Source organism: Salvelinus namaycush, chromosome 5 (assembly GCF_016432855.1).
Source record: "Salvelinus namaycush isolate Seneca chromosome 5, SaNama_1.0, whole genome shotgun sequence".
NCBI lineage: Eukaryota > Metazoa > Chordata > Actinopteri > Salmoniformes > Salmonidae > Salvelinus > Salvelinus namaycush.
This window is the reverse complement of record NC_052311.1, coordinates 64,985,632-65,001,685: the sequence shown is the minus strand read 5'-3', so window position 1 is coordinate 65,001,685 and position 16,054 is coordinate 64,985,632. Positions and strand designations below refer to the sequence as shown.

General features: G+C 44.5%; 1 protein-coding gene across 3 annotated transcripts; it reads right to left on the bottom strand.

Moving 5' to 3' along the window:
* Positions 1-3,823: 3,823 nt before the first annotated feature.
* Positions 3,824-11,859, bottom strand: LOC120048741. Of its 3 annotated transcripts, XM_038994927.1 has the most exons (4): positions 11,537-11,859; positions 11,095-11,217; positions 7,728-10,389; positions 3,824-7,439 (listed from the first exon to the last, which is right to left on the bottom strand). In XM_038994927.1, the coding sequence occupies exons 3-4, from the start codon at positions 10,018-10,020 to the stop codon at positions 5,065-5,067; spliced, it is 4,668 nt and encodes a 1,555-aa protein (XP_038850855.1). In that variant the 5' UTR covers positions 10,021-10,389; positions 11,095-11,217; positions 11,537-11,859; the 3' UTR covers positions 3,824-5,064. The 3 variants fall into 3 exon arrangements, with proteins under 3 accessions (XP_038850855.1, XP_038850853.1, XP_038850854.1); XM_038994925.1 differs by having other exon boundaries at positions 3,824-10,389; XM_038994926.1 differs by having other exon boundaries at positions 3,824-10,389; positions 11,736-11,859.
* Positions 11,860-16,054: the final 4,195 nt, after the last annotated feature.

Genomic DNA, 16,054 nt, shown 5'->3' with positions numbered 1-16,054 from the left:
CCACACCTCGAGGGGGCACGCCAAGCACTTGTTGTTTGTATGCTCATGGACAGACGGACGAAAACAAATGGACAGTTAGCAATCACCCGCCACCGTTATCATCATGACTTTAAATGAACGTCTTTAAATGACACTAGCAACTGAGGGGACCTTGAGACATATCCTCTATAGAACGTTCATCTAGGCATAAAGATTATTGCCCAAATAGAGTGCCAATATGATTCTTTCATTATAATGGCAAAGGGCCTAGCACCATTCTATGAGAAAGCAACTGAGTGTAGACTACAGTTTTCCCAGTTCGCTTGTAATCCAGAGAAAACGTGAGTGGCTGCCGGGTTTTCAGGCGAAAGGAACACAGCAGCACGTTGCTTCCTAAAAGCAGAATAGCTGTAATAGCGCACATGGCCCAGTCACGAGGAGGTGCAACCCTTATGCATGTTGCTCTAGCTTCGATTGGTTGGAGAAAATAATGTCTCCTCCCCTAGTGAGCGCTTATTGGAAAGAACTAGGCCACCCGCCCCGCCCTACGGATTCCCCCCATGCTACGGCCGCGTGAGACCGATTCAAAGCAGAACAGCGCGAGGTGTATGCAGTATTGTATTTTAACCCACAGCCAAAGAGCCACAGGAAATTGTTTCCTTTTTTTTTTTTACTGCTAGTCGGACATCGGAAAAACAATATTTAGACAGATCCCAGGAACAATATACATCCTTATGAGGATATTACTGTGTGTACCACTCACTTGTTTTCTTTACAAATAGGCATATGCATGAGTATAATTAATGGGGAAACAATTGATACATTGATTGATGATAAACTATTATACATGTGTGTTTACTGCAGAAGTTTACTGCAAAACGAACCTTGCATGCCTTTATGCCTGACCTATTCATGATAATTAATCGGTTAGTACAATTTGAGAAGGTTTGAGAGATCATAGAACAGGCCTACAGAAGAGGTAGTTAGAATATAGAAAAGACTGACAATGACCTTAAATTACATTCACATTGTCTAAAAATTGTTTTCTATTTTAAATCGTATACTCTTGTTATTGTGGCAGCACCATCTCAACAGGTCAAATTCCTGTTACATGTAAATGTACTTAGCGAACAAAGGTGACTCTGATTTGATAGGTAGGCTATAATATGCTTCTTCGGCTGTAGTCCTACATGACATGTGGAAAATGCACTAACACATGAACAGACCATGGTATCTAGAAATTCAAATGATAGTTAGCATTTCATGTTTATTTTAGTATTTAGACATGAATGATTGATGTTTAGTAGTATTTGGTATTGAAACAGGGGGAATAAATCCTAATGAAGCTAAATGTGCATATCCCTCTGTAGCAGTTAGTGTGACAGTGCTGCTGCCACCTAAAACATACTTAAGTCAAACCAGAACAACAGACCACAGCTGTCATATTTCATTAAGGTGAACTCTAATACTGTAGTCTACATTACAATAGCCTATATTCACACAAACTAACAGAACTAGGTCAGTAGGGCAGCCACAACTGCCTTGCAATTCTGGATGAAGACTATGTATGTTTGTATGTATGCATTTATGTTGATGTTCTATCTGTGTCTTAAACAAATAGATTTATCTCACACTCGCATGCAAGCATGAGTCTGCAAACACACACACACATTTGTACACACTCGGTCACTCAGTCCCTCACATGCACGCACGGCTCAGACACGCGCACTCACTGACACACACAGCTCAGACATGGACACTGCACGTTCCGACTCTTGAATCCACCCCCTATCAGTGTAAAATCCATGTGACTGCCACACTCTAAAACACAGGGGCCAGAGTACAGTGAGCAGAAATGAGGTGCCTAATGCCATCTAGTGGATTTAACATAATACTCTAGGCTGTAGATGTCCATTATTTATTTATTTTGGGTGGTTGTGATTTGTGACCATTTCAAATTGGGGTCATGGAAAGCAAAGCAAAAAAAATAAGCATTTCTGGTAGAATATACAACATTAATTGGATTGACCTGCCAATAAGTTGGATAACCATAGTTGTGCTGGATAACCATAGTTGTGGTGCTGGATAACCATAGTTGTGCTGGATAACCATAGTTGTGGTGCTGGATAACCATAGTTGTGGTACTGGATAACCATAGTTGTGGTGCTGGATAACCATAGTTGTGCTGGATAACCATAGTTGTGGTGCTATAAACCATAGTTGTGGAGCTGGATAACCATAGTTGTGGTGCTGGATAACCATAGTTGTGGTGCTATAAACCATAGTTGTGGTGCTGGATAACCATAGTTGTGGTGCTGGATAACCATAGTTGTGGTGCTATAAACCATAGTTGTGGTGCTGGATAACCATAGTTGTGGTGCTGGATAACCATAGTTGTGGTGCTATAAACCATAGTTGTGCTGGATAACCATAGTTGTGTTGCTGGATAACCATAGTTGTGCTGGATAACCATAGTTGTGGTGCTGGATAACCATAGTTGTGGTGCTGGATAACCATAGTTGTGGTGCTGGATAACCATAGTTGTGCTGGATAACCATAGTTGTGGTGCTGGATAACCATAGTTGTGGTGCTGGATAACCATAGTTGTGGTGCTATAAACCATAGTTGTGCTGGATAACCATAGTTGTGCTGGATAACCATAGTTGTGCTGGATAACCATAGTTGTGGTGCTATAAACCATAGTTGTGCTGGATAACCATAGTTGTGCTGGATAACCATAGTTGTGCTGGATAACCATAGTTGTGTTGCTGGATAACCATAGTTGTGGTGCTGGATAACCATAGTTGTGGTGCTGGATAACCATAGTTGTGGTGCTGGATAACCATAGTTGTGCTGGATAACCATAGTTGTGGTGGATAACCATAGTTGTGGTGCTATAAACCATAGTTGTGCTGGATAACCATAGTTGTGCTGGATAACCATAGTTGTGCTGGATAACCATAGTTGTGGTGGATAACCATAGTTGTGGTGCTGGATAACCATAGTTGTGCTGGATAACCATAGTTGTGGTGGATAACCATAGTTGTGCTGGATAACCATAGTTGTGCTGGATAACCATAGTTGTGGTGGATAACCATAGTTGTGGTGGATAACCATAGTTGTGGTGGATAACCATAGTTGTGGTGGATAACCATAGTTGTGGTGGATAACCATAGTTGTGCTGGATAACCATAGTTGTGCTGGATAACCATAGTTGTGGTGGATAACCATAGTTGTGGTGGATAACCATAGTTGTGGTGGATAACCATAGTTGTGGTGGATAACCATAGTTGTGCTGGATAACCATAGTTGTGCTGGATAACCATAGTTGTGCTGGATAACCATAGTTGTGCTGGATAACCATAGTTGTGGTGGATAACCATAGTTGTGCTGGATAACCATAGTTGTGCTGGATAACCATAGTTGTGCTGGATAACCATAGTTGTGGTGCTGGATAACCATAGTTGTGGTGCTGGATAACCATAGTTGTGCTGGATAACCATAGTTGTGGTGCTGGATAACCATAGTTGTGCTGGATAACCATAGTTGTGCTGGATAACCATAGTTGTGGTGCTGGATAACCATAGTTGTGGTGCTGGATAACCATAGTTGTGGTGCTGGATAACCATAGTTGTGCTAAGTTGAAATGTATTTGTATATCCATGATGACATCCTGAAATCCATCAGGCCCACACAGCTATTTAACTATATCTGGGACAAAACTATTATACTGATTTTGGTATTTGTAACATTTTTCTCATTAAAGAGTCAATACCCACATGATTAGTTATCAGTAACTTTCCAGTTCTTCATCATTAGCCTTACATGATACATGGAGAAAAAGCACAGCAGAGAACACTTATGTTTTATTCAATGCTGAAGTATAATCAACAACTAACTTTGTTTTAAGTAAATAAAGTGATAGAAATGTACTTAGAACTATTATTTTTCTTTAGAAGATAAAACAAGGCTTGACAGGGTTATGAACATGATTGCAACAACAAAAAATAAGAGAAGAGGACAGGATAAAATCCAGGTTTGGCAGGTAGACAGATGGAGTTAAACACACATTAATACATGTAATCATAACTGTTTTTGCTACTATGAAGGAACAGTAAAAGCTAAATAAAGTACTTTGTGAAAAGAGAAACACAGCAGTGATAAGATATTAACACAATATACGTTACAGTGAGCTTTTTTCATCCTGTCTTGTCTCAATATCTTGGTATAAAAGCTACAATTGTTTCCACAGGCATGAAAATTAAACAAAGTGATCATGATTAACAAGGCTTTTTGTAAGATACACTTTTTTGTCTGGAAGTGGTATTCACTTCAATCTATTAAGATTCTCAAATGTATTTTTAAAGACGTGATTAAATCACTGGGACATTTATCAGGACTTTGTTAACTTCCGCTTAAAACCCGTCCTTTTTGGATGTACTGAATGAATCATCACATAGTGAGTTCACAACCTCCCCAACAAACTGACCAAAACACACACACATGCACCGACAGACAGACTGTCTCTCTACCAACCACAAGTCTGTGTCTCACCCTCTCCCTACTCCTACTAAATGCACTTTTTACATTAAAAAAATCCCCAAAAGGGCTCTAGGTGAACATCAACAAGACATAGTACACAGCAGAGACAGAGTTATCATACAGCTAGGGGTATAGAAGGGATGCTAGTAAGGCTGAGGGGGTAGAGTTAAATTAGCAGGTCAAATCACCTAAACATGTCTAATAACTGCACAGTGTCAGCCAAGCATAGTGTCAATGCACTTAAGGGTTAATGATCATATGAAAACAGTAATGTCTTTCAACATCCTCCCATACAGTTTGGATGGAAGAATTCCGGGTGATCCTTGGTTGATCTACAGTAGTTCATGTTGTTAAAACACTCGTTCTAACAGTCAGTTAGTTGAGTTGATGAGGTCCAGACAGACACCAGACCAATTCAATCGCCCCCCCCAAAGGCTTTTGTTTTTTAAAGTCCATCTTCTTATATGTATAGTCCAAAACTGATAACCTCTCCCTTTCCTATCAATGAAAATCTAAACACCACTACCTTAGAATTCAGCAAGCTCAGTATCTGTACTCTGTAAGCAGGGAGTGCGACATCTCCCCCTGCTCCTCTCTGCTCTTCCTCTCCCCCGCCCTCTTGGACAACTTCAGGCTAATAGCGCCACCTCGTGGCAGTCCCTTGGCCCTATGTCGGCAGGTCAGCTTGTGCCTGCGGAGGAGGGGGGCGTTCCAGAAGCGAGCAGAGCAGCGTCTGCAGGAGAAGGACCCTCGGGCGCGATGAGTCGCCCGGTGGATGAAGGCTTCCAGGAGCCTGTGAGACTGCTTCCCACACACACTGCAGCACAGACGCTCCTGGGGGGACAGGACTCTCTGGGTATGTTTAGCTGCCCTGTGGGCTAGCAGGCCGGCCTGGCGGGCGAACATGGCGTGGGGACAGATGGAGCATGCAAAACGTTTCACTGGGACTTTGAGAGATGACAGGATTTGTATCTTCATCCCTCTTGTTGTAACCAGCTCATATCCTCCCCCTCCCGCTTCCCCCCCTCGTCTAATCTTCAACAGAAGCTTTTTCTTCCTCAGCTGTTTTTGGAAAACAGACCTCCTCTTCCTCTGGTTTTTCCTCCCCTCGTCTCTGACGAAGCCTGAGGACTCCCCCCACATGTCCCCTCTTCCCTCCCTCCTGTCGGACTTTCTCTTCTTTTTCTTGTGCCTCCTCATGTCATCGTGTGATTGGATGTTCCTGTGGTGTTGTTGCTGGGACTGTGGCTCTGAACGGTGGTGGTGATGTGAAGAATGGTGGTGGTGGTGGTGGTGGTGGTGATGGTGGTCGGATGGCAGCTCCGTGAGGGGCTGGAATGGAGCTGTGGTGTGAAGGGTGTGACTACTGGACCCAGCTGGGTAAATGTGCTCCCCTTTCACCCTTGCTGGGGAATGCTGGTGCTGAGGGGGCATGATTGTGGAGTTGGGTGGCAGGGGCTGAGAGTAGGGAGGGACACTGGAGGCTGAGGAGTGGGCCGTACCAGCATCATAGAAAAGGGGGGAGTAGCCAGCTGGGGGCTGAGGTGGCTGTTGTTGATGACTGTGGGTGACAACACTGTGACTCTGCTGCCCCCCGTGGCCCTCAGTGGAAGGTGCCATCTGAAGGAGGGCGTTGGTGGCTGCCTCGCTCTCTGACGCAGTCCCAATCACTCCACCTCCAGCTGCACTGTTTACCCCTGACCCACTGCCGTCCCCTTGTGCGTTGTCAGGGCCGGTGCGAGCCAGGCCGTGCTGTGACAGCCTGTGTCGAGTGAGACTATTGGAGTAGGCAAAGGCCTTCCCACACACCTCGCAGCTGAACAGCTTCTCACCTCCGTTCTCATGGACCGTCTGGTGATGAGCCGTCAGGTGGAAGTGATGGCGGAAAGACTTCCAGCATATGGCACAAGTGTAGAGCCTGGGCGGGGGCTGGCTGTTGGAGCCTTGAGGCTTGACATCTTGGGGGTATGAATAATAGGAGGAGGAGCTGTTTCCTTGGTTCTGTTCCCTGTCTTGGCCCATCCCACATGACGGGTTTGTGTTGAAGTTGTTGAGGTTCTCCCCTCCTGGTGTAGCGGGGACCTCTTCCAGCTCCCCTTTCTGATGGAGCTTCCCGTGCCTCTTGAGGCTCTGGGAGTAGCCAAACTCTTTCCCACATAGGCTGCACTTGTAGTTCTTCTCCCCAGAGTGAACGGTGTGGTGCTTGGTGAGGTGGAAGGCCTCTCTGAAGTGCTTCCCACATGTACTGCAGCGGTGGGGCTTCTCCCCAGTATGGACACGGTCGTGCCTACGCAGGGTCTCGCGGCGTGCAAACCCCCTGCCGCAAACACTGCACAGATATGGCCGCGGGATGTTGCTCGACTCTCTGGGAGCTCTGGGGGTGTACTGCCTACGTTTAGGGGGAGCGTTGGGGTCTTTGGGCTTTCTGGGTTTCCGGGGACGTTTTGGTTTGGCAGCAGGGTTCTGTGGATCATTCCCCTGCTGTTGGTTGTGGTTAATATTACCACTCATACCATCCTGGTTCCCTGCTCCTCTATAGGTCTTATCCATCCCAGATGTTGATGAAGGGGACCCCAAGGGGCCTAAGTCCAGCCCCCCCAACAGCCCTCCGATGATATCCCTCCTATCGTCGCCTCTGTTCCCACTGTTCATATCACAGTTGGCGGCAGCAGCGGCGGCGATGGCTGAGATGGCGTTGTTGACAGAGCTGGTGACGTCGTCTTCAGAGTCATCCAGGAGAGAGGACAGGGGGAGGTGCTGCTGGTGGTGATGTTGGGTTTGACTCTGAGGGTGGGGGTGCAGCGTCGGGGCCAATGGTGCCTTCCTCAGCGCCGGGCCCACCATCCCACTGCCACAGGGGGAGGCTCCAGAGTAACACGGAGACGGGTTACCTTGAGAACGGTGGTCGTCATGGTAGCCTGTGTAACGATTCCGAGAGTAATCAGTGGGGTATTTACCATCTGGCCTGTCCCTGCTGTTAGCATTCCCTCCCCTCTCTGACTGAAACAGACCACCATCACACCCTAGCCTTGACTTCTGACCTCCCTCACCTCCCATGATCACACCCTCTTCATCTTCCTCAGTTTTCCCATAAATCACCCCTCTACTACCCTGGTAATCCCCACCTCCTCCACCTTCTCCTCCTCCCATTCTGCCCTCCCCTACAGCTCCTTCCTTGCTGCTGCCCTGTGGTTTTGATGCCCTACCTGGCTTGCCGCATGTGCCAGAGGCAGCATGGTTGAGTAGAGAGGTGCTCTCACGGAAGCATCGACCGCAGGCTGGACAGCGAAAGGGCTTGTCCTGGTGAATCTTCTCGTGTCGCGTCAGTGACTCACGGCGGTTGAAAGCCCGGGAGCAGATGCTGCAGCCATACGGGCGAGCCTCTGAGTGGATGACGCCATGCTGGAGGAGGTGCCCCTTTTTCTTGAAGTGCTTGCCACAATCTGAGCAATTGAAGGTCTTGTCAGGGCTGGGGCAGGAAGATGAGGCCTGGACTGAGTTGGATGATTGTTGGGAGGACAGCGAGTTAGATTGAGAGTTCAGATCCTGGGTGGAGTGTTCCTGGGTGGAGTGTGGGAGACTGGGGTCAGTTAGTGGTTGGATATGAGTCGGGTTTGGGTTAATACTGGCATTATTGCTAGTACCTGCTGCCGTAGACTCATGCATACGCAGGTGCCTGCGAAGGCTGGAGAGGTGAGTGAAGGTTTTGCCACACTCACCACAGTTATAGAGTGGCTCAGTGTCAGCCTGTGTAGATGCAGATGGCATTGAGCCCATGTTATCAGGTTTGGATAGGTGAGAACCATTAGTAACCAGGACTGATGCTGCAGTGGAGGAGGGGCCAGAGGAAGAGGAGGATGAGACAACTGATGATGATGATGATGATGAAGAGGCAAGGAGGGATGGATCTCCTCCCAAACCTGACATGCCAACCCCTCCGCCCCCACCCCCAACCAGCCCTGGGGAGGGGTCGTGGCCCAGCCCCCCTGCACTGCTGCTAGCATTGGGGTTCCCACTGCTGTGGCCGCTGCTGCTGTTACTGCCGCCATCTGACTTCCTCTGTGGCAGGTAGCCAGCCATCGCTTTCTTCCTCCTACTGCTGCTGCTTCCGCCCCCACTGCTGTCCCCCTTGCCGTCATCCTTGGAGAGGGACAGATGAAGCGGCAGGGGGAGTGGCAGGCCTGCTTCCTGCTGCATCAGAGAGGCCAGCTGGTTGGAGGAGAGCACTGGGATGCCCTGGAAGTCAAAACCACCCAGGGAAGAGGGCTGGGAGCCTGGGTGTAGGGGGTGGTGTGAGTGCGTGTGGGGGTGGGACAGGGTATGGGGAGGCAGCTGCTGCTGCTGTGGAGGCTGCTGCTGCTGTGGCTGAGCGGTAGAGAGGGAATGCGAATGAGAGGAATGCAGAGCTGGAGGAGGAGCAAGGCCTGAGCTGGATCCCTCACTCTGACCTAAACCTATCCCCAGGTGGTTGTGGGTTCCCTGTTGAACCAGAAACTGCTCTAAGCTAGAGTTAGCAGGCACCCCAGAGAGAAAGTACTGATTAGCAGCTAGCATGCAACTGAACTGCTGATGAAGGCTCCGTGCATCAGACTGGGCCCCAACCAGCTGGTGTCCCAGAGAGGTGACTGCACTGCTACTGGGGGGATTGTTAGTTACCACTGAACTGGAGGGGGAGGGGGAAGAGGATGAAGGGCCAGGTGATGCTTGGGGGACAGAGAGGCCCGGATGCAGAGGGGGTGGTGGAGGGGGGGCAACTCCCAATCCCCCAGCACCCCCACTACTGCTACCCCCAGAAAAGTGCTCGAAGCGGCCGACCCCAGAATGCAGTTGCTCCTGTGCCAGAGCTGCCTCTGTCGGGTGGAAGGAACGCAGGAACTGTGGGTAGCCCGACACATGGCTTGAGCTGCTGCTACTCATCTTGCTTGACTTGGATCTTGAGCTTTGTGAGGACGAAGAAGGTTGTTGTTGTAGAGGGGGAGGAGGGGCGCTCATTTTGGCAAAAATAGAGGCAGAATCGGAAAAGGCGTTGCTTCTGGCCCCTTGAAGGGACCCAAGGCCTAGCCCAGACAGGAGAGCTCCTGAGGTCTCGGCCTGCTGTTGTTGTTGCTGCTGGAGCTGGTGCTGGTGAAGCTGCACCTGCTGCTGATGCTGTAGCTGTCGTTCTAACCCAAGGCCTTTGAACTGATGGGCCTGGTGTCCGCTTAACATCTCTATTATGTCCAAATTGTATTTTCCAAATTGGAACATCTCCCACTCACTGGCACATGGGGGTGCAGGAGCCACACCTCCAGCACCAGGAGCAGCGACAATGATCCCACCACTGCCGCCAACGGACGAGCTTCGGCCGAGGGATCCTGTAGTGCCACTATTTGACCTGGAACTGCCTGAGTCGCCTCGGCTCGATCCCGAACTCCGCCCGATAACACTGCCGGTCCCCCCTGTTCGCGCACTTCGGCTGCTGCTACTTCCGCCCGATCGCCCACTGCCCCCACTCTCCATCCAACAGGAGAGGGAGCAAGTGTGTGGGGAATGGGGTTATTTAGTGTAAAGTGTGGGGGGGGGGGGGGGGGTCTCAAACGCGAACAGTTCTCACAGTTCTTTTCAACATGGATACCGTATTCTCTTTTTATCTTGATGGGTTGGTGCCATTTTATTTAGTCTTAAACACTTTGTACAGTTTCATGGGGAGAAAAGGCCTTGTTTTGGTGTGCAATCGTTGTTGGTCTGTTGTTGGTTGTTGGTCTCTTGGTGTTTTATGGCACAGAACAATCTTTATTAGAGAGCAGTTCATCCATATCATGGTTTCCCTTCATCCACGTCAGTTTATTCACTCATTCTCTGGGAAGAGATGATGTTTTCTTCTCCTCACTGAAAAACAGAGACTACATTAGTCAAAATACATATTTCTGTTTGATAAAAACTGTTAAATTGAACAGCTTACATTTGTAAATACACCAACATTTGTACCATTATGATACACCAAAGTATGTAGGATAAAATATAATTTTCTTTAGCTTAAAATAATTCACACACAACAAAAAAAGGTATATAATATATACACACATATATATTTTAAACAATGTATTTTTTAAATTATTGAAAAGGGATAAAGTAGGTCATGGAAATGCAACCACGAACCTTGAACATCACATTCATAGATGCCACAAAACAAATTACACATGGTTTTGTTAACAATGTGTATATTTATGTTGTATTATCCAGGGGGCAATTGAATAAGAGACCTAGGTCTCAAAATGTCGTACATGTTAAAATAAAGGTTAAATAAAATAAAACTTAGTAATGATATATTTTTTCAAATGTCAGTCTTACTAAAATTAATAGTTTTCCAAATGTAAGTATAGTATGCTGAATGACTATTTTATTACTACTGTTATTATAATGTATTTATTGTTTATTACTAGGGTATTACCGCATATAGTTTCGTATGAACTGAGCACTGTGTCACACTTTTTAAGTCCCCCTAACTGTAAATAAAACATTAATTATTATGAATTATTATTGCATGTTTATAAGACGTCAGCGAAATGTTGATCACGTTATGGAAAATCTTACCTTTGAATTTTGACAGATGTCAATGAGTCAAAATATGTTTTTCCCCCGACAGCGGAGGGAGATGGATTTTATTTCACAATCGCATCTTTTTGATTGCCTTTCACATTATGTAGATGACCAATCCTGTGTGGAGGACAGAAATTCAGAATCAGCAACTGTTATTCAGCCACTGCAAAAATTGCATAATTGCACAATACTAGCTACGGGAGCTACTAACTTTGGGTTGCACATTGCTTTGACAAACATTGGGGGTTTTGCAAAGAAGCGCTTACATGCAAAACTGACAGCTTTTGGTATAACATTCTATTTAGCTAGTAGATATCGCATGCAACCCATACAAATACACAACACACACGGCTTGCTATCTATAGCATAAAAAAATATGCATTCAAAAGCCAATGAATGCCTCTTGGCAGAATGAAATACGAAATTGCTTATTTACCTACACATCCAAGTATAAGTTCGGGATGCGGCCTGTCACGCCTTCCTACCATCTAGCTATCATTCGCTTAGCTCTCCATTTCTGCGTACTGTTTTCGGCTCGTTAGCCATAGCCATGTTCACTGATGCTGAGCTAGGTGAATGCTCGGCTCCCTTTCGCTCGAAATACTCAGTATTTGAGTCTGCAACCTTTTCCTCACCATTTGACAGCATCAATCCCCATTGGTAATGATGAGTTGGTGATGTTTTTGTCGGCTTAAATGTTTTGGACGGTCGGTTATAATTTTGGGGGGGTAAAAGGGAATGACGTGTGCTCACTTAACATTGGTCCTTTCCGGCCCGTGAAATATTTCCGGGTAGCATAACCTGTGGTTCAGTAGTTGTTTTGGATAGCACGCATGCTATCTATAGCTAACTGATATTTTGCGTTGAATTATTCTTATTTACATTTAGTAAAGATTTTTTATGGTATATTATGTCAAGTCGTCACCCGTGTATGTATCCGAATGACAAATAATGTGATAAAAATCCGTCAGAAATAGATTCAGACTCTGCGGGAGGTTGAAGCCATTTTAACTGGCTTCATGCTGCAGCTGGGCATAGCATTCACTAACCAGACTTGTTAAAATGGCTGCCGTGTATTTGCTAACTTGCATTTCATTGTCATTCATATAAAACCTTTAAAAAATGCCTAGATGTTTGGACATACAGTGGTATGCTTGTCATTCTAGCACGTGCGGGGTGACAGGCTTTGTCATGCAAATGTATTGTTTCATTGAAATGGTAATGTATACCTGGATCAGGGGTAACTCCTGAAGGCGACTGGTGCAGGCTTTTGCACCAAACCCGTGGTAACATACCTGATTCAGTTAATTAAGGTCCTGGGGAAGTTATAATTTCGTTGAAATGAAAGCTTGCAGGACAGTAGCTCTCCAGGGGGGCGGTTGCCCTATTAGCTAGTGATTTAGTTGTAGCCTACTGTAGATTTAGGAACAACTTCCCACAGAATGTCTAACATTTATTCAATCTTACCTGTCAGTAAAATCACTTCATATGAGAATAGTTGAGTAGGATGGCTAGTTTATCACTCCAAATATCATACAATTTCCTCAGTATTTGAGTAAAACCCTGATGAAAGAAACAAGTCTGACAACCTTTTCCACCAACTTTATTTTACAAATGTAGTGTTCGATCACTGCTGTATCCAAGGGGATCAAAATGCACTGGAGAAATTAAAAGTAGGCCTTAATATATTAAAATGAATAATAGTCATGAAAACATTCATGAAGTTCACTTGTAAATATCATCCCATACAAATCTATATAATCTCATACAAATCTAGATTTAGATTTATCCTTCGTCGTTCTACATAGGTTTAAATGAATTAATGATGGTGTCGAAACATACACCTATTCATTCATCTCTTTGTGTCTTATTTTATTCACCATCTATTACATGTGTTATTTGTCATTACTCATCAAAAATATCCCTGTTGCCACATAATAGGCTATATAGAAATATGTTAAATGTTAAGCATTTGGGTGGTCACTGTACATTCCACTAAATACTCACATATAATTTGTTGAAGCCTCAAATTAATGTGTTATAGAAGAGAGCCACAACCCATTAGAATATTCTGATTGTACTAGCTATAGAAAATACAATATACTTACACAAAAAAAGGTTTACCATGTACAAAATAATGGCAGAAGTGTATGTAATGACTGTTTCAATGGTTATGGCTTGTGGCGATAGTACAGACATTGCTACAGACTTTCTGTGACTTAAATACAAATCTAAAACTAGGTTAGCTGTCCTAATTCCCTGAAAAAAGACACTGTTACTGAACATTCAGGTAGTTACTGTTATACCCTTTTTACCTACCTGTGTTTAAGACATTAATGTAAACACATACATTGTGACATCATGTGTTAACCCTTTGGGTTTTATTGGGTTAGGCTGTGGTATTAGCAAGGGTTTCAATTTGGTCCCAGACCCAGAACTTTTCCCTCCCTAGTCCCTATCAATATTTTGTGAACGGTGAGTGTAATCAATCCACCCCAACATGTGGAACCAACACAACTTTTGCTAATACCTATGCAATATTTTCAAATAGTCTAGATAGAAGGCTCCATCTAGGGAAAGGGACTAGGGATAGGTTTGTAATTGGGCCATTGTCTCAAAACATACTGTAATAAAGCCCTGTATTCAGGCATATTGTCAATGCATTACCAAGGCATGGAGTTGACATGCATCAAGATTAGACAGTGTTAGTTTGAATCCCCATTTTGTGTTCAGATGTAACAAAAACAAACAAAATGTCATGAGAAAGATAGGTATCTAAAAACATGTAAACACTTAAAATCTCACTAAGAAAAATAACACCAACATCATAACTATAAGATAACCATTCATTATAACAACAATTATAATAATCATTAATAATAACACTTGTCGTAATCATGACAATAACCGACACAGACTACCCAGTGAACACCTTCTGACACCGACGTCCATGGACGTCTAAAAGATGCCATTTTGCTCACTGGGTAAGTTACCATTGTTTATAGGAAGATTGTCAAAAGAAAATCTGTATCAACATGTCAGTCATTTTATCTCCTGAATTATGTCAGATTTTTTTCTTCTGTCTATTTGTAAGCAATATGAGACACTTTGTATACTGTAGATGATATATATATATACAGTTATACTTCTCTCTTAGTCGAATACAAGTCTGTTCATTTTCTTAAGTCCCTTAAGTTTATCAAACACAGCCCCACGCATCACCAGTGACTGAGTGTCCTTTTTTGCTGAATGTAAACCACTAAGACATGATACAAAATATGTCTGTCTTTATCTGGTGCAAATATCAGGGGATTGTGCAAAAACGTTTCTGTCTTAGTGTTTCCCTCTTTGAACTGGGCTGGAAAAAAACTGCTCATGTTTTTTTTACAAGTTTGACTCCAGGTATCTACAGAACATTAGTACTCACACGTCAGTGACAATATCAACACCAAAAATTAAGTGAAAGCATTAATATGCTGTATTATATGGTCTAAAGCCACACATGTAGGATGGGATAGCCCTTAATATTAAGCATTATTATTGATATTATGACATTTCTACCTAATAGAGAACGGTTAGAGTGTGTTACTACGAACGAGCAAGGTCCTCTTCTGATGAAGGGCATCCTAGCCACCCAAGTCTCTTCTGAGTCTCACCCTCATACCTGACTGCTTCATCATTGGAGTCATCCTACAGTATGCATTATAGTCCACTGCCTTGTTACAGTCAATTCCCTACACACATACACTTTGGCTTGCTCTGAAGCCAATCATTTGTATTGTCCTGTAGAAATGTTGGCTTGTGTCAGTTCTCCTCTGGTGAGAATAATAAAATGGTGATTGTCAGACGTGCTTTCTCTGTGGTATTTTATTTGTATCCCAATGCATGGCTTTGAAGGTCAGTCGTATTATGAAGTGCAACACCTGCATCATACTGTACTTTTTGTGCTCTATGAAAGAAAATACCCTGTAGTTGCAGTAGCTAATCATCCTATTGGTAGGCTGACCAACTCAGAAGTTCCTCGTCAAACAAAGTGACTCATGGCTCAATCAGATTTGGTTGTCCTGATGAAGACAGGTGGGTCACAGGGGAGCTCCAGGTAGAAGTTGCACTTAGGCACAGATTTAGGATCAGCTCAACCTCCCCAAATGCTGAGCATAACTATTAGGCGGTGGTGGGATGCAAAACTGACCTCAGATCAGTTACTGGGGGCAACTAGAGAACGTATGGAAGCAATTTTCCCAATGTCACTCATTCATTCACACAAGAAGCAACTATCGACAGCTTCCTGCGTCACAATGAGGTCGGGCTCACTCGTACACCACTCCCCGGATTCAAAACCCTACATCATCCGACATTCCACATCATAGGTCATGAAGATCATCAGTTCAATGCTCCATGAGGAAAATAGCATCCTTTGAAACAAGTGTAACCTATTTTTCTATGTAACACTGAAGTACACAGTCTGGCCGTACACCACCCTTCTTTCTCTCATACTTAGATGTATTATCTTGGTCCCTCCTTTCTAATATGGCTCAAAAGTTTATTTATTCTGTAAAACATTTGATATAAAACACAAGGTTATGCATGAACAAACCAGTTTCTTAACTAAGTCCTAGCTATCTAATTTCTCCCACGTTTGTTCTTTTTCAGTTATTCATGGCATCAGTGTATGGCAATATGGCACATTTAGATATGAAATATGGCTGATGTATCACATATATAAAAATGGCAGGATAATTTCGTTCCTCTACCATTTTGACCTCTAAGCAAGTCCTTCATCTCCCTATATGTACAGATTGATTCACCATATTTCCTTCTCTACCCTTCCTATTCTCATATGTCTACTCTCTTCATGAAGACCACACACACAGTAGGTAGAATTTGCCCTAACCACTGATACAGAGTCAGATATTTGTTCATCCCCCTAATGGTTAAGGGTGGGTTTAGGGGT

What these genes read in the sequence shown, in the direction of transcription:
- LOC120048741 (XM_038994925.1), bottom strand. Translation starts at nt 10,020, where the DNA reads ATGGAGAGTGGGGGCAGTGGGCGATCGGGCGGAAGTAGCAGCAGCCGA.